This window comes from Miniopterus schreibersii (assembly GCF_964146895.1).
Source record: "Miniopterus schreibersii genome assembly, chromosome: 1".
NCBI lineage: Eukaryota > Metazoa > Chordata > Mammalia > Chiroptera > Miniopteridae > Miniopterus > Miniopterus schreibersii.
The window spans coordinates 135,920,751-135,939,587 of NC_138101.1; the positions used below are offsets into that span (position 1 = coordinate 135,920,751).

General features: G+C 41.9%; 1 protein-coding gene across 1 annotated transcript; it reads left to right on the top strand.

Moving 5' to 3' along the window:
* Positions 1 to 17,446: 17,446 nt before the first annotated feature.
* OR6S1 (olfactory receptor family 6 subfamily S member 1) lies at positions 17,447 to 18,442 on the top strand (the record flags this gene model as incomplete). The annotated part of the gene is made up of 1 exon (XM_081145784.1): positions 17,447 to 18,442. One exon carries the CDS (start codon positions 17,447 to 17,449, stop codon positions 18,440 to 18,442), a length of 996 nt encoding a protein of 331 aa, XP_081001910.1.
* Positions 18,443 to 18,837: the final 395 nt, after the last annotated feature.

The window sequence follows — 18,837 nt, forward strand, 5'->3', positions numbered from 1 at the left end:
CTCAATCATTCCTTAGAGGCCCGTTAAACTTGTACCCTCTGGGAGAAGATACCTCCTGGGGAATGCTGAGTGACCGAAGAGCCTGCCATGTTGTGCAAGCAGCTCTTCTCCTTCAGGGCTGAAGATTGTTTCCTTGATCATTTTCACCAAGTGAGAACAATGAGCAAGGGAGAGAGGAGGCAGCACTAGGGGAAGACTATTGACAAGGGGCAGTTATTACGATGAAAGGCCCTTAGGGAGGACCCTGCCTGCTCCATGGTGACTGTAGCCATGAGCTTCCCAGAGTTGGGCCTCTCCGGGACCTTTCTCGCCACTGTTGCAGCTCTTCAAATGTACAGTTCCTTTGAAGAATGTTTCTTACCAATGTCAATGGCTGATGATTAAAGGGGCACTGGTGCCTATACCCCTCTAGGAGTGCAAGACGAAGCCTTTCCAAGCATCTTTTCAAAAAATGTTCCTGTCTGTGGTGAACAAAAATTTTCCTGACACCTGCAATAGGCACCCTTTGATAGCTCAGCTGGTACAGCAAGGGACTGCAGTTTGGTTTCTATGAGACTCCTTAGGTCGCTGGTTCTATTCTCACCCAAAAGGGTTGCACAGATTTGTTTCTTAGCACATGGTGCTACTTCAAAGTTGTGTTTTAAAGTTAGAACCAGAAAGCAACCGGATCCACTCAGCCTATTCCCAATTTTTTGCTAGTTCTCCCCAGTGTGAAAAAGTGGGCTGGGGGGGGGGGTCTGCCTGGAAGCCCAGAGCACTATGGACCAGATGAGAATTGATGAAAGCTCTCGGGCTGGAGATGGAGAGGATTGGATCAATACAACAGAATGTGTACACCACAAGGTGAGAAGTGGAAGAGGGGAGAATCTGGAAAGAGGACCTTGTATACACTGGTGCTGCCATTCATAAAAGTGGGGAACACGTTAGAGCAGCAGGTTAGTGGGAATGATGGAGTATTCACCTGAGACAAGTTGAATTTGCAGTGTCTGAGGATCCAGCGGGTGAGATGTCCACACAGGTTGATTACATGGGCCTGCAATTCAGGCTGGGGAGTTGGGACTGGACATTGTGGTTTGCAAGTCATCAGCATTGGTGGGGGTGAAGGGAGTGAATGGGATTAGAGTTGTTATATTTAGCAAATAAGGATACAGGACACCCAGTTAAATGAGAATTTCAAGTCAACATTTCAAGGGACTTATTTATGTTAAAAATTTATTGATTGTTAATCTGAAGTTTGACAGGGCATCTTGCATTTTATGTGCAAACTTAAGGTAGGGTTAGCTGTATTTTAACCTAGTAGGGACTGAGATTTTCCAGGGAGAACATGTAGAGAGTGAAAAAGACAAAGCCTCGGGAAATAACCAATATTTAAAGAAGAGGGAGAGGCACAGAAGTCTGTGGAAGGATTAGAGAAGTGCCACAACAGTCACTTATTCCAAGGACCAAAAAGGGTTCTCTGAACATTGAGCATCATTGGAGACTGTAACCAGAACTTGCCTCACGGGTCTTTCTGCAGGTAGCAGACTGTGGCGGCCATGAGGTAGTTTGGCTATGAAGAAGAGAATGCAGGGCATCCATCCAGGCATCCCCAAATATTTAGAATTCCACCATTGTTCAGAGTTCTGCAACAAATGCAGGTTTCATATCCAGAATGAAGCTTGAGTCTGATTTCTCTAGTCGGCTCAGACTTGTCTGGCTTACTTACGATGGCACCATGGCTCAGTATAAGCCCTAGTAAGAAGACTGGAGCTGAGGTCCCAGCAACATGTGAGCACTTAAGATGATGGCACTCAAGAAAACATAAGAACCATGATGGAAGGGGAAGAAGGGAAAGTTAATTTGAAAACCAATAAAAGTGGGGTTCTCTCCAAAACATTGTTGGGCCAGGGGCAGGATTCTCATCATGGGCACAACAAATCTCTAGCTCACATCTTAGATTCTTCTGGTTCTTACAGGGAGATTCCTCATCCATCACTGAACATAAACATGCCCCTCTCCCCATGTCCACGAGTCTTCTGAGCAGTGCTTTTAATACTGCGTGGCAGTGAAAACCGGAGTCCATAAACCTGTGCTCAGAGCTGATGGAGAAATCTCTTGGTACTGTTATAAAAAGTTATTTTTCTTTGGGATTAACTTAAAATGGCTAAAATTGCCTTTACTTCAACACACAGAGAGGGATGTCTGTCACGCACTATATTTCCTAAATGGAAAATAACTTTACAAGTTTGATTATTAGGCTTAAGTAGAAAGAGGTAAAGAACATCATCCCTGCCTAACAAGAAGAAACCAAATAGTTTACAAAATCATAACTTCAGCCCATCAGAAAGGTGAGGTCTCAAGAGAGCCAAGTAAAAATCAAGAGAGGGACAGATTCCTCCAGAGAGAGAGAAACACACAAGCTGTTTGACCTTTGGCAGGATCAGAAGCGAGGTGGCTGCCACGAAAGCCAGTGGGAGGAAGTCAGCTGCCAGCTAGGGAATTCTTAAAGGCCAAGGGCAGGCGGGCATGTCAGCCTGGAGGAGCTGGGGGCCCAGGGAGGAGAGGAGTTTGCCCTCACTAGTGAGGTCATTTCCATTGGCCTCCACTGGGTTCTCCCTGTTTCTGAAGATCGAGCCCATGGCAGGAACCTGAAGTAACCCTTGGTGGTTCAGGCAGCTCCAGGTGAACACACGCTGCTGGGGGACAAGCACCAAGCCCCCAGACCCTTCTCTCCAGCTAAGCAGCAGACTTAAGTCGCCAGGGGCGGGGCAGCAAGCCCTCTCCTCCCCAGGGCACAGGCAAGGGTCAGCTTCTGTGGAAGGAGAAGCAAAGGCTGGCTGTGGGAGGGGTAGGAAACTCTTGCCCTCAAGTCAGGGAAGAAGACATCCTGCTCTGAGGGGATCCTAGAAGGAAAAAGAAATTAACCACCTGGGGAAAGGACAGTAAAGTGGAGTCGAGATCTTGTACAGGTTGTACGGTGAGGTCAGCTACACCAGAGGAGCTGGAAACCGGCACCCCAAACCCACGCAGGGAAAAACGCAGTCTGTGGGGGCAGAAGGGCAGAATCGTGGGAGTCACCCAAAGGGCTCACTAGCTCTGCCCCAGAGGCGCCCAGGGCCCTACCACTGGGTCCGACGGATCCTGGCAGCTTCGCCTTTCCCGCAAGGTGCTGGCATCAGCGGATTGTTGGGGCCACACTGTCTCCCTGACCTGGAGAAGCTGCCAACCCAGGGCTCGGGCGCCCCCGGCCAGGCCTCGCTCGGCTCCCACCCGCTTGTCCCCCAGACGCGCCATTGGCAGAGAATGACCCCTGACGACCAAACCAGTGCCTGCACGTTCCTGAACTAACCCTCACCCCATCATCTCGCAGCGCTCCTGCGGTTAAACCTGCGGGCGTCCTGAGTTCAGGCTGGGCCGGGGTCTGGCCTCTGCCGGGAGGATGCGCAAGACCGTGGCTTCCTGCGCTTCTCAGACGGAGCTCAGGCACCCAAACACCCACAAAATGAAAAGGAGGACACTAGGAGGGAGAGAAGGCAGAGCTGGGCGGGCGGCGGAAAGGAGAGAACCTGCGTCCGGGGTGGCACTGGACTGGGAAGGGCCGCCGCGGTCCCTGGAGGCTGGAAAGCGACGCCCCTGGGCGCGGGGCAGAGAGCCAGGGCCGGAGGGGGCGCGCTCCGCACGGGCGCTGCCCGCGAGCTCCTGCCCCCCCCCCCCCCCCCCCGCGCGCCCTCCGCAGCTCCGTTTCCGGGGTGACCCAGGGTTCAGTCATTGTGACTCCCGCGCGGGACGTTGGCGTCCGGCTTCCAAGGGAGCGGGCGGGAGCGGGCAGCCTCCCTCGGCCACCGGGCCGGCTGGGACCCCGGCCAGGTCAGGGGCGAGTCCTTGAAGCAGGAACGGCTAAGGGAAGGGAAGAGGGCCGCAAACGGGTCGCCGGAACCCTCATCTGGACCCCAAGCACTTCCGGGTCACGGGCATAGGCTTTGGGGTTGGCGCGGTCCGTAGGTGTCCGTAGGTCCCCGGGTGACTGTGAGGCTGAGTTTGGGCTCCGTGGGCTTCAGCCTTTCACAGAGGCGCAGGGCTCCGCGGCAACAGCCCCGACAGCGGCGGGGCCGGAGGAAACGCCGCCTAGCGCCGCAGGAAAGCACTGTCTAACCCAGACTTCCGTAACCAGCCCAAGGCGCAGGTAGGCGGGCGTGTGGAGCACGTTTCAGGCCTGAAAGGTCCGAAAGACTTAAGGTTTCTGAAATTACTTTTTTTTTTTTTGGTAAAAACTACGAAAAGGTTACTACAAAAATTACAAGGTCTCAAAAATTTACTTCCTACACATTCTCATGAAATTCCTGGACAATCTAAACAAAGAGAGAACAAAGGGATAGGACACTCCGGTATAGGAAAGGGGGAGAGAAAGGGTTTTTATCACCTAAGGTGCCTCTGTCATTATATTAACTACTTAGAAAGAAAATTTACATCTACAAAAAGATAAGAAATTACTTTGAACAGTGAAATCAGACCTTCAAAAATGAATGAAATCTTCATTAAAAAATAAGACTCTATCTTCACATTTGGAATCAAAAGGTTTATCTTGGGGCCAGTTCCTTGGTGTCTATAACAATGGTGTCCCTTCCATGGTGTCTCCAGGTGAGGCTTGGCCTCTTGTAATAAATAATAAATAAATAAAAAATAAAAAATATGGCATTTCAGAATATTCTGTTTTCTTCTAGAGAGGTTCTAGTGTCAGAAGCTCTAAGGAAGAAATGTAGAAAATTTTGATAATGCTAAAAAATGATTAACTGTATTAAACCAAGATAAGCCCATTTGAGTAAATTTTTTAAATTGTATGAAAACCTGGACAAAGAACATATAAATCTGTTACATAGTGAAATCTTGTAGCTTAGTAGAGTTTTAACTTAGTAGCATTTGCACAAAAAGATGAATTACAATAGCAATTTTTAGAAAATACTGTCAGAATTTGTCATGTGATTAGAAAATGAAGATGACTTGGGGAGGGGGGGAGCCTACTTAGCAGATACTTTTTATCCCATGAATCAGGAAAAAGTCTGGAGGGCTCTGGAGAAAATGTTTTTGATTTTACAAAGATTCTTGAATTTAAAAGGAAACTAAATATTTGAGAAAATCATGTTGTAAAGGAAATCTTGAAATGTTTCCCCTGCTGTTAGAACCTGAGATTTATTGAAAACCACCTAGGTGAATTGTAGAAAATAAATTATTTTTTTTCTTTCTTTTCTAAAGGAGTGTTTGGATGAGGGGCCCTTTGTTTAAATCTTCCATTCAGTCTGAGAATTTCACTTTGAACCACTGCCTGATCCTACACAGAAGATGAAATGTACTGATCTGCCCCTAGGAAGCTTCTGGAATTTGCATATTTAGAGGAAACTCATCAATATCTTTTTGTACTATCAATTTCTTGTGTGAGCAAGCTTATTTTACCTATCTAGGATAAATAGCAAGGACAAAAACCATCTTGTTTGAGTTGAAAATGACATTTGTGTATGCATATATCAAGTTTGGCTCAATTGAGTATCTATGCAGCAAACTCAAGTACAGGTTTCACATTAAAAGGTAAATTTAATTTTTAATTGCAAATATTGTAATGCTAACGTAAGAAATCATCCAAACCTGTGAAGAATTTTTGTGAGTTTGAGTCAAACTGTTGACAACTGCCAAGAAGCTAATACCTCAACAGATTGAGATAATGCCATGGAGAATGGCAGTTTTGTACCTTGCTTTGTAGATTACTATCAAAGGGGGAGATGGTAAGTGGGTTACATGAAATCCATTGGTGATAGATTAGGAAGGTGGTAGATAGCAAATTGGGGAAACCTCTGGGACTGGATAAAAAGTAAAATGATAGACATACTTCTTTTAGTTAGCTGAGTGCAGCGTAGTTAAGAGTCAACAATTAACTCAGTAACAATGAGGGGATTTGTGGTCTCTGCAGAGCGGTGCCTGAGCTTTGAGGGGTCTGAAAAAAGGGCAATTACTTTGGCATTCCAACGATATGTTACAAATGCAAAACGACAATAGACAGGCTCAGTTAAAGTAAAGATTGACCTTTGTCAGGGACGATACCAGCCTAGGACATGACTATCCACCATAAACTGATTTTTAGTTTAAAAATTTTAATTTCAGACCATCCTTTGTGGTTGCTTTAGGTCTCTGAGTTTACGAGGCCACCATGGAGGCCTTCCCTGAGCTTGTCAGTTTTAGTATGTGGCCTCTTTTCATCCACAACATGTTGCAAGAACTAACACATGTATATTAATTTTATAATTGTTAGAGCTGTATTTGAACCTAATGGTGTCAGTAAGAAATTTTTTTCAGTGTATAAAATTTTGTCAGTTAACATGTATGAATTATGTTAAATGGGAAAAGTCAAGCAGAGAGACAAATATCATATGATCTGTCTTATATGAAAAATCTAAAATAAATAAATAAATAAATAAATAATCTAGTTCATAGATACAGAGAACTAATTTATGGTTACCAGAGGCAAGGGTTGGGGGTGGTGGTGGGAGAAATGGGTGACCTGTTTTTGTTAATAGTTTAAATAAATTTTTAAAAATAAAAAGTTTTTTAAAATTGTATTTGAACTATAAGGATTAAGGCTACAGCAGAAAGAGATGGGATCAAAGTCAGGTGATTTTTAAAAATTACAGAGCTATTTGTCCAATTGACAGTTGTTTGAGTGTTCAGCTTATAATACTTTCAAATGGATTGATCATAAGAGTATCCTTGTTTTTGTATGAAATAGAGCATGTAAGAAGAAAATATTTTATTTATTTTTAAAATATAAAACATACAGGACTCAAAAATTAAAATATAACAAGTTATAGATTAAAAAGCCCTAGTCCCCCATTTCTATCCATACCACATCCCCTTCTCTTAGCCATTTTCATTATTTTATTATGCATCTTTCCAGTGATTTTTGTGTGTGTATGTAAATAAATGTAAAAACGTTTGTTTATTTACCTGTGACTGACTTATGCTGCTCTGCACTTTATTTCTTGCTTTCAGAATACCCTAGGAACCTTTCCTTGTCTGTACAAGGAGAACAGAAGGAAAATATTTAAACTAAGAGGACTACTAGCGTGATAAATCAGTTGAATGAATGAATTGTAATATTCTTGAATTATACTTCAGCTTTAATCATTGTTTGGTATCTCTTTAACTTCAGTTTTTCTCGTCATTTGAAATCCTATTGTAAAAATTATCAAATTATAAGTAAAACAATTTATAGCAAAATGAGATCTGAAATTTGATTCAAAATAGAGTGAATGGGAGTATAGATCGAATTAGCTTGGATATGAATTGGTAATTCATTGAACTATGCATTGATTACACTGTGATTCATAATACTATTGTACTTTTGGTATGTTTGAAATTTTCCATAATAAAAAAAATCTCATTGGTTTATTTTGTTCATTAGATTCCACATGAGTAAGATCATGTGACACTTGTCTTTCTCCAACTGGCTTATTTCACTTAGCATAATACTCTCGAAGTCCCACCATGCTGTCTCAAAGGGTAAGGGATCTATGTTTTTACAGCTGCTTAGTATTCCATGGTATAAATGTCCGAGAAGATGCTTGATATGATTTCAGTCTTCTTGAATTTGTAGAGACTTGTTTTGTGTCCTAACATGTGGTCTGTCTTTGAGAATGTCCCATGTGCACTTGAGGAGAATGCATATTTTGCAGCTTTGGAGCGGAATGTTCTATAAATGTCAATTAAATCCATCTGATCTAGTGTGACATTTAGGTTCACTGTTTCCTTGTTGATTTTTTGTCTGGAAGACTTACCCAGTAAAGACAGTGGTGTGTTAAAGTCCCCTACTATGACTGTATTGCTATCAATCTCTCCTTTAAAGTCCTCCAGAAGTTTTTTTATTTTGTTTTTCCCAACCTGTGTGTGTCTTTGGTTCTGTAGACAGTATACATTTGGGTCTGGTTTTCTTATCCATTCAGCTACCCTTTGTCCTTTGATTGGAGCATTTAATCCATTTATATTTAAGATAATTATTGATAGATACTTATCTATTTCCATTTTATTTCTTTATGCCTATGTTTCTCTTTCTCTCTATTTCTACTTCTCATTACAGCAGTCCCTTTAACATTTCTTGCAATGCTGGTTTGGTGGTTATAAGCTCCTTTAGCCTTTTTTTTTTGGTCTGTCTGGGAAGCTCTTTATTTCACCATCTATTTTGAATGATAGCCTTGCTGGATGGTATAGTCTTGGTTTCAGACCCTTGTTTTGCATTACCTTGAATACTTCATGCCATTCCCTTCTGGCCTATAGAGTTTCTGATGAGAAGTCAGATGACAGCCTTATGGGAGCTCCTTTGTAACAGATTGCTCTTCTCTTGTTGCCTTTAAGATTCTCTCTTTGTCTTGAATTTTGGCATTTTAATTATGATGTGTCTGGGTGTGAGCCTCTCTGGATTCTTCTTGCTTGGTACTCTCTGTGCCTCCTGAACTTGTGTGACTTTTTCCTTGACCAGGTTAGGGAAGTTTTCTGCCATTATTTTTTCAAATAGGTTCTCTAATCCTTGCTTACTTTTGACTTCTTCTGGCATTCCTACGATGAGAATATTGTTGTTTTATGTTGTTCCACAGCTCCCTTAAATTGTCCTCCTGTTTTTTTAATTGTCTTTTCTTTTTGTTCTCTGATTGAGTGATTTTTTTTCTACCCTGTCTCCTAATTCACTGATCCAATCCTCAGCTTCCCCTGCTCTGCTGTTCATTCTTTCCAATGTTTTTCTTATTTCTATTATATCATTCTTAATTTCCTTCATAGTTTCTATATCTTTTTGATGCTGTTGAGCATTTTTATGATCAGTATTCTGAACTCTATATCTGATAGATTGCTTATATCCATTTCATTTAACTCTTCTGGAGAATTCTTTTGGTCTTTCACTGGGGACTTGTTTTTTTTTTCTTGTTTTTTTCCCTCTCCCCATTTTGGCTGCCTGTTTGCATTTGTTTCTATGTATTAGGTAGATTTGTTAGGACTCCCAGTCTTTTGGATGGTCTCTGTTGCAAGTCAATGTCAGACACTGTTTGTGACTGGTCTTGAGTGCCCTGTTTGAACTTTTCCACACTCCACAGTTTCCGGTTTCCTATGCTGGGGCTGGGTGTGTTTGAACAGGACCAAGATATGCACCAAAGTGTGCTTTTCCAAGCCCTGAGTCCAGAAGCAAATCAGACAAAGACTCAAAGCACCCAGAGGCTGTTATTCAGTCTGTTAAGGAGTCTCAGGCTGTAGAAACTCCACAGGATGGTGCCAGAGGTTTTCCTGCAGGGTGGAGCAATTGCTTTCCCCACAGGCAAAATCTGCTTGGAAGGTAAATGTCTGCCTGAGAAAGAGGTCCTCTGTTGTATGGGAGAATGACTCAGCACTGGGGTCTAATGGGTGCCCTCTGATATCTATTCCCCCAGCCAGCCCCCCTAGATTCTCTTCATACTCCTCTAGTCTACTCTGTCTTCCCTCTGCTAGAGCCCAAGGTGAGTGGCTGCACACAAAACTTTGTGTGTTGGCTCTTTAAGAGGGTGCCTGCATTTCCAGCCATCTCTCCCTGGCAGACAGAAACCCTGCTGCTTTTCACAGCCAGATGTTATGTGCGCACCTTTCTCAGTTTTGGTGGTCTGTGCTGAGGAGCCTAGCTTGTGGTTTAGACCCCCAGAGTTCTCAGTGGGAACCCCCCACAGCTGAGATATTCCTCTGAACCTTCAGCTGCTGCCTATGGGAGCCCAGCCAGCCCTCTCTCACCTCTGTGTTTCCTACTAGTCTTTATGTGATCTCCACTTTAGGTCCTTGGTTATGAGGGTGTTCTCCAGCTTGTCTTCAGTTGCAGTTGATTATTCAGGGTTGTTTTTCTGTATTTTAGTTGTAATTCCAGTTTGGTCCTGGGAGAGTGTCAATGTAGCTTCCACTCAATCCGCTGCCATCTTGGATCTCCCTTATTGATCTTTTGTATTGTCTTTTTGGTCTCTATTCAATTTATTTCTGCTCTAATCTTTGTTATTTCCTTTCTTCAACTAACTTGGGGCTTCAGTTGTTATTTTTCTAGTTCCTTGAGGTGTAAAGTGAGGTTGTTTGAGATATTTTTGTTTTGTGAGGTGGGCATTTACCTTGATGAACTTCCCTCTTAGCACTTTTTTGCTGCATTTTGCTTTGAAGCTTAAAAACATGTGTGGCTTGCCCTGGCCAGTGTGGTTCAGTTGGTTGAACATTACCTCATGCAAAAAAAAGGTCAAGGGTTCAATTCCCTGTCAGGGCACACACCCAGGTTGTGGGTTCAAGGCAGCTGATTTATGATTCTCTCCCCCCCCCGCCTTTCCCTGAAATCAACAAAAACATATTAAAAAAATAAAACAAAAACATGTATGGCTTAAGAGTGATTTACTAGTTCCCAGGTTTCATGACTACTCTTTTTGCTTAGACCTCTTCTTCCCACAGCTCAACAAATAACTTCAATTTCTTGTTTAGTTTTTTCATCTTAGCTCAGCCAATTCAAGCAGTCTTTGCTCGCACTCCTTCCTCAAAACCTAAAGTAATGATACTTCTCATGCCTTGTCCATGCTTCCATTTAAGTATTTTATTTTCTCTAAAAAGGATTATGTCTAGAAAGGATGGAATTCAGCCAAACTGAGTTCCAGGGGACCTGTGTGCTCTTCCTCTCAGCTCTTGATTTAATTTGTATTTATCTCAGAAGAGCTGCTGTTCCTTAAGTCTAGGGTTCAGAGCATTTTAGCACACATAATTTATTAACCACCTAATGTGTCCCAGGCACTGTGCTTTGTGCTGGAAATACAGAGATCAAAATATAATTCCTGCCCTAGGAGTTCAGAGTTTGTCAAAGGACACAGATAAAAACGCAGGGTTATAATACACTGGATTAAGGATTGAGACTGAGGTCAGCAGAATATGCCACAGTTCAGGTTGCAGCGTGGGCAGAGGAAGTTACTCAGAATTCATATGCACCAGAGTAAACTGAGTTGAGTAAGAGTTAGTCAAGTTTTTAGTCAAGAGTATATAGTGAACACAAATGGAAAAAATGTAAATAATGGTTCAGAATTCTCAACAAAGTTTTTGGTGTGTGTATGGTATATGCTATTACTAAAGGATAAAGTACAAGGCTGGGAGAAGCAGAAGAAACCAGAGATGATGCAGAGAATCTTCCCCTATCTTATTATACTCTTGAGGCTCCTATTATTTCCCAACCTAGAAGTCAGGGAAAGAATTCCCAATATCATTTTAAGTCTTCAGGGAGAAGACACTATGTCTGTGTTACTTGAGATATAAACATTTCCTTTCACTGCCATGCAGGAGAAAGTTGAATGATGACTGTGGCCTTCCACAGCTGGTCAAACTCCATTCTTTCTTTCATTCCCACTTTATTGTCCCAGTAATTTTACAGGGGCCTGGTTTGGGGTAGTTGACTGATGAAGGCAGAAACATTTCCAGTCATCCCTTGGTGAATGAAGGGTCAGCCTCCTTTTCAAATTTATCAGGCCTGCAATCTGGAAAATTTCCTTTGAATACAAAGTTTCCTTGGGTCTTTTAAATATTTTTTTCCCTCTTTGTCTTTCTTGCTCTTTTATGGTTTTATCTCCTCACCATTTTCTCTAGCAGGCACTACTGCTGACTGGATTCCTGATGTCTGGATCAACCAATCCACATTTTGGAGCATCTCCACTGGAAACTAAAGTTATATATCATACCCATCAATAAAGAGATTGGTTAAAGGCCAATGACTTCTTCAGCCTCCTTCCTCCCTACACTCAGGCTAATGCCAGGATCCAGGGAAGGTGGGTTCTAAAACAGGAAAATTGACAGTTTGTACATAAAACTCATCAGCAAAAAAGTGAAGACCTGGCTTTAAATGGAACATTTTTCAACTCTTAGAGACGGAAGGAATTGTAAGGTAAGTGCATTACAATTTTAAATAGATAGATGAACGTTTTAACCCCTCCATATCCTCCCCTTGCCTTTCAGCCCTATGTTATTCTTATAGTGGCATAACTTGGAGGGTTGTGAGATCATTGTCTGGCACTTGAAGCATGCTTGTTCAAGCCTAAAGCAGTGATCACATTGCAGAAGACACTCTTTCTACAGAGAGAGAAGAGTGGGCCCTGATAGCTGACTATCCCATGACCAGAAAAAGGGCAGCACAATGCAGCCCCCTTAGAATCAAAAAGCCTCTTCGTTTACAAGGCAGAAGAACAATATCTCAGGCCTTATATCCAGGAAAGAAGCACAAGAGAAGGAGATTATTCAACTTTTGCCTGTTTTCCAGAGTGCTTTGCCAGTCCTCAGGAACTCCAAGGATACCAGGCTATTGTCAGTCTCACAGTACAAGGGTGTGTGAAGGACGCCAAGATGGAACAGGACACAGAGTCATAAAAAGGGAAAGAGGATTCTTGCAGGGTGATCTCCACCCTCATGGAGACATCAAGATCATTCAGGGGTAGGTAGTAGGAATTCCTTCCGTATTGGGGGTTGGGACTCCCCTTCCTCTCACTTAAGATATAGTTAGGTTCAGTTCAATGGAAATATTTTCATAGAGAGCAACAGAAAGTCAGAAAGAGTTCTCTTTTAGGTGACCAGTCCTCTCCCATTCTGCTCTTCCTCTTATATTCTGTGCTTCTGCCTAAATGTAGTATGGTCACATACTGCCTAAATGTACTATGTTCACACATTAAAATCCTTTTCTTCTATCAAATTCATGCTAATTTTTTAAGGTAATAAAAATGATTTTATTATGTTTAGAGTGCAATGACTGAATATTGACAAGTTAAATTTTTCCAAGTCATACAGCTAGTTCAGCTTAGTATTTCAGCTACGTGGCTTCTTACTCTTTGTAAGAAGAGTATTTTTCATTTCTAACTTGTTTCTATCATCTGTTGTCTTGTTTTCCAGCTTTCTCAAGAGCTAGGGCTTTGGTAATATTGCAAACTGCAAGATATTGTTATATTACTTTTTTTTTTTTTTTGCACGTAGCAGTTTGTTTTCTGGGCTGTTTTTTAAAACTAGGTGGTCTGTACTGCAGCCTTATTCCTTCACATAGAGTGTGCTGAAATACTACCCATTTTCTAATATAATACAATTTTCCCTTGCAAATAAGGTTTATTGTTCTATTAGGAATTTCTTCTTTTTTTATTGAGTTTATTAGGGTGACACTGGTTAATAAAATTATATAGATTTCAGGTGTACAATTCTATAACACATCATTTGTATATTGTATTGTGTGTTCACTACCCCAAGTCAAGTCTCCTTCCATCACCATTATCCTCCCTTTACCCTCTTCTACCTCCCCCCACCCCCCTTTCCCTTTGGGAATCACCATACTATTGTCTGTCTATGAGTTTTCTTCTTCATTTCTTTCTTCTCCTCCTCCTTCTTCTTCCTTAATTCCTTCACCTTTTATGCCCAGCCCTCCAAACCCCTCCCCTCTGACAGCTGTCAGTCTGTTCTCTGTATGTATGAATCTGTTTTTATTTTGTCTATTAGTTTATTTTTTCCATTAGATTCCATATATAAGTGAAATCATACGGTGCTTGTCTTTCTCTGACTGGCTTATTTCACTTAGCACAATGTTCTCCAGGTCCATCCATGCTGTCACAAAAGGTAAGATTTCCTTCTCTTTTGCAGCTGCGTAGTATTCCATGGTGTAAATATACTACAGCTTTTTTATCACTCACCTACTGATGGGCACTTGGGCTGCTTCCAGATCTCGGCTATTGTAAATATTACTACAATGAACATAATGGTGCACATAGTCTTTCGAATTAGTGTTTTGGGTTTCTTCAGATATATTCCCATAACTGAAATCTCTGGGTCATAGGTAGTTCCATTTTTAATTTTTTCATGTAACTCCATGCTGCTTTCCACAGTGGCTGCCCCAATCTGCATTCCCACCAACAGTGCACGAGGGTTCACTTTTCTCCACATCCTCACCAGTACTTGTTTTTTGTTGACTTATTGATGATAGCCCTTCTGACAGGTGTGAGGTGATATCTCATTGTGGTTTTAATTTGCATAGTGACTTTGAGTCTCTGATAGTGACTTTGAGCATTATTTTATATGTCTATTGGCCATCCATATGTTCTCTTTGGAGGAGTATGTATTCAGGTCCTTTGCCCATTTTCTAATTGGATTGTTTTGTGTTTTTGGTGTTGAGTTTTATAAATTCTTTATAAATTTGGGATATTAACTCCTTATCAGATGTATCCTTGTTGAATATGTTCTCTCATTCAGTGGGTTGTCTTTTCATTTTGTTGATGGTTCCCTTTGCTGTGCAAAAGCTTTTTAGCAAAGGAAACCATCCATACTCATTTTTTTAGTATTTAGCTAAAGGCATCACCTTCCTCCAGAATATTTCCTGTCTCTCTAAGTGTCAATTGGTTCCTTTTCTATGTGTCCCTATAGGCTCTGTGCTTACCTGTGACATTCCACCTGTGACATATGTTAATTTTTTTGTCATTCTCAGGCAGTGAGCTACATAAGGGTAGCAACAATGTCTTCTTTATGTCTCTGTAGCACCTGATACATAATCAACACAGAGCAAAAATTAAATGGTTTTACTGACAATAAGGCAATTTCTTTAGAAGCTGCAGAGAGATGAAGCTTTGAATGAAATCTATAGGGAGAAAGACTATAAAGCTACTTATCTTAGACAAAAGGCACAAAAATTTTCCTGCTCGGGTGGTATCCACAGGTGAGAAATTGTAAGTAAAGAGCTTAATGTTTGCTGGGACAAAGACTCCTGGGGTGTGCTAGAGAACAATAAGGCTGACAGAGAACCAAGCAAGGTCTTAAGGTAAATTCTCATGCTTTGCATGGCTAAAGGGATCAAAATTTGCCTAATAACTGAGGCATTTTTAAAACTAAGTTTCAGATATTATTTGGCTCTTATTGAGGCAGAATAGTTAGATGTTAGGAGAAATTTTGACAAGTGGGAAAAAGGAAATGAGACAGATGGTTAGACATATGGGGCCAAACAATTTGAGCAATTTACAGCCAGCTATTAAATAACAAGATCTTATCTTCCCTAAACAAGAAAACTTGAGAGCAAATGGTTTACACCTCTCCTCCCTAAGGAAAGAATAGCTTAAATCACCCTGGTCCATAGATAACAGAGACCCAATTAGTGCCAGCCAAACTCAAGGAAGGGGATGAAGTCAGGGGAATAAATAACAACAACAAAAAAATCAGAGCCAAACAAATCTAAGAGAGAGGTAAAGCTGACCAGAAAATGACCCTGGTCCCTCTATGCTCTCATTTTGATACATCAACATATTAAAGAAACACCTGGAGAACTGATAAATATTCTGCTGAGACCTTCCCATGAGATCTCCCCTAAAATTCCCGCCCACAGAACAGAGGTAAAAACCCTCAAGACAAAAAATGCCAGAGCAAACTCTCTCTGGAGCACGCCCATGCTTTTCTTTCCCTTTTCTTTCTCAGATGTGTATCTCTTCTCTCTTTCTCCTAAGCTCTAAGAGTCCTGGCGAGACTTGCAATCAGGGGAGCAGCAGGCAGCGACCAGCTCATCCTGGGCTAACCCCTTGAACTTCTCTCCAAGGACCCCTTTTCTCTGACTTTTCAGTGAGCTAACAGCAGCCCTGCCTTGGACCACTTCTATCATGACTTTTACTTCTTAATGAGTCCTTGCAGCCCAGCGTGGCTCACTTCTTTTCTATAACATTTCTAGAGGGCCAAAGCAGGGCACTGCCTAGGCTCTCTCCTGTTGCTTCTTCTATCCTAAACCCCTCCTTTGTTTCACTGTCCTCAGCCTTAATCAATGTACTCCCAAAATCACTTGCACTCCTGTTGTGAAATCTTTCCTGCACAAACTCAAGAACCCACACACTACTGGCTGGCCTGAGACAGACCTGCTCTGAGCTGGGCCCTTTTCAGTGACATTAAACTTGTGATCTTCAGAACTGGAAGAATAGTAAGGAGACTTCATTTCTGAATTTGTTAGTAAATACCAGGAATTCATAATTCTGTCTTTGGAAAGCTTACCTAATAAAGCCAAGTTTGTGAAAGGACTTTGGATTGGTATCATGGACTGAAAAGCTTAAAAAACTCATCTTCTTTTCTTTTTTTTAAAATTGGGATTATTTTTAAAGCAATGTAGTTTTTTTTTGTTTGTTTTTTATATATCTTTATTGATTTCAGAGAGAGGAAAGGAGAGGGAGAGATTGAGATAGAAACATCAATGATGAGAGAGTCATTGATCAGCTGCCTCCTGCACGCCTCTGACTGGGGATCAAGCCCGTAACCTGGGCATGTGCCCTGACTGGGAATCGAACCCTGATTGCCTGGATCCTAGGTCGATGCTCAACCGCTGAGCCATTCCCAGCCGGGCAAAAAACTCATCTTAATATTCCCTAGAATACTTAGCTTGTAGTTGACACTAAATAAATAGATATGGATACCTGACTGACTCAATGTAGTTTATCCTTCTTATCCCTTTTAAATATGGCCTAACTTTCTTTAGATAGGCAAGCACTCTGCGACAAGCTGAGTTTAGTTAGACCTTTGGGTTGCTGTGGTAATTCTCCATGAAAAGGGTAATTTCATGTAACAGATGTACTAATGGCCTAGATTCCTATTGCTTATTCTATAGCTGAGCAGTTGAAGGACAAATAAGCTGTATGCACAGATGGTCTTACAAGGAAAGTGGCAAACCAAGTGAAGAGTCTGGTGCCCTAACTTACAGTCCAGGGCTTTCTCTACCATATCATTTGTCAGTTAAGTGCTAGAAACTATTTTAAACCCTTTATATTATTATTTCACTTGCTCCTTACAACTTTTTCAAGGTTACTTGGCTAGTAAGTAGAGATACTGGAATTCAAAGCTAGGCAATCCAGTTCAAGTTTGGATCCTGGCTGAATGGAAATCATATTTTTCACAAAATCATTTCTCTGATATTTTTGCTGAAGTCAAATGCTCAATGATATTATTATAATAATGAAGTATCACCATTTAAAAACTGAGAATAGGAGATGTGAAGTTGGAAGCTCTTGGCACTTCCATGCCTAAGTTTTAACTGCCCTTTATGGAAAATCTTGGCTAGCTCTAAAATCAATTAGATGAAGACCTCAGGTCCTTCAAATCCTTTTTTTGTTTTGATAATTCTCATTGGAGTATTTCTTTTTCTTTGATTTTTAGAGAGAGTGGAAGGGGGAGGGGGATCGAATCTGCAACCTAAGTATATGCCTCTGACTGGGAATTGAACCTGTGACCCCCTCAGTGTGGGCCAATGCTCTAACTACTGAGCCCCATCTGCCAGGGCTCTTCAAAATCTTAACAGAAGATGTGATTGGAGAAAGTGGGGATATGCCTGCTATATCATGGTAAAATAAGTTTCAAGATTGTTCTGGAGAAGACTTGTCCTCACCAGGATTATATTCATGTTGTTGCACAGGTGGGAAAGATAATGGCTCCTGATGGGAACCAGAGCAGTGGTGTGACAGAGTTCATTCTGGCAGGTATCCCAAATCTCAACAGCACAAAAGAAGAATTGTTTTCTGTCTTCCTTCTTGTTTATCTGCTGACTCTAACAGGCAATGTGTTGATTGTTGGGGTGGTAGGAGCTGATACTCGCCTGCAGACTCCCATGTACTTCTTTCTGGGAAACCTGTCCTGCCTAGAGATCCTGCTCACTTCCGTGATCATTCCCAAGATGCTGAGCAATTTTCTTTCAAGGCAACACACTATTTCTTTTGCTGCATGTATTACTCAATTCTATTTCTACTTCTTTCTTGGGGCCTCTGAGTTCTTGCTGCTGGCTGTCATGTCTGTGGATCGCTATATGGCCATCTGTCACCCTCTGCACTACCCCTTGCTCATGAATGGTACTGTGTGCTTTTGGGTGGCCTTGGCCTGCTGGATGGGAGGGCTCCTCCCTGTGCTTGGCCCCACAGTTGCTGTGGCCTTGCTTCCTTTCTGTGAACAAGATGCTGTGGTGCAGCACTTCTTCTGTGACAGTGGCCCACTGCTCCGCCTGGCATGCACCAATACCAAGAAGCTGGAGGAAACTGACTTTATCCTGGCCTCTCTTGTCATTGTATCCTCACTGATGATTACTGCTGTGTCCTATGGCCACATAGTCCTGGCTGTCCTGCGCATCCCCTCTGCTTCAGGCCGTCAGAAGGCCTTCTCTACCTGTACCTCCCACTTGATGGTGGTGACCCTCTTCTATGGAAGTGCCATTTTTCTCTATGTGCGGCCATCACAGAGTGGCTCTGTGGATACTAATTGGGCAGTGACAATGGTAACAACATTTGTTACACCACTGCTGAATCCATTTATCTATGCCTTGCGTAATGAGCGAGTCAAGGAAGCTTTGAAGGATATTTTTAGAAAGGTGGTAGTAGGCTTCTGGGGGGATCTTTTACTTGCTAAGAGTTTCAACAAGAAAATAATGAGGTGAAAGTGAAGGGATATAATAACCAGTCTTAAGTCCAAGTCTTCTCCACTCTCATTCTCTTTCTTATTATCATCATGGACATCACCAAATGACTGCTCTGAAACTATTATGGAACTCCAGAGTCATCAAGTCTATCTTCTTTCGGGAAAAATTCCTTGATTTTTACCTCATACATAGATCCATATTATTACTGATATAACATAGTCAATACCATCATTACATCATAAGATCCTTCAATCTGTGAGATGCTGGAATTCAAAGCTAGGCAATCTGGTTCAAGATCCTAACCTAAGGGTCCATGGTCACCAGAGAATCATTGAAGATTTATAAGCCTCATTGGTATGTAAATTTTATATGTTTGAATTTATATGTATTTATCCAGGAAGAGGATCTGTAGC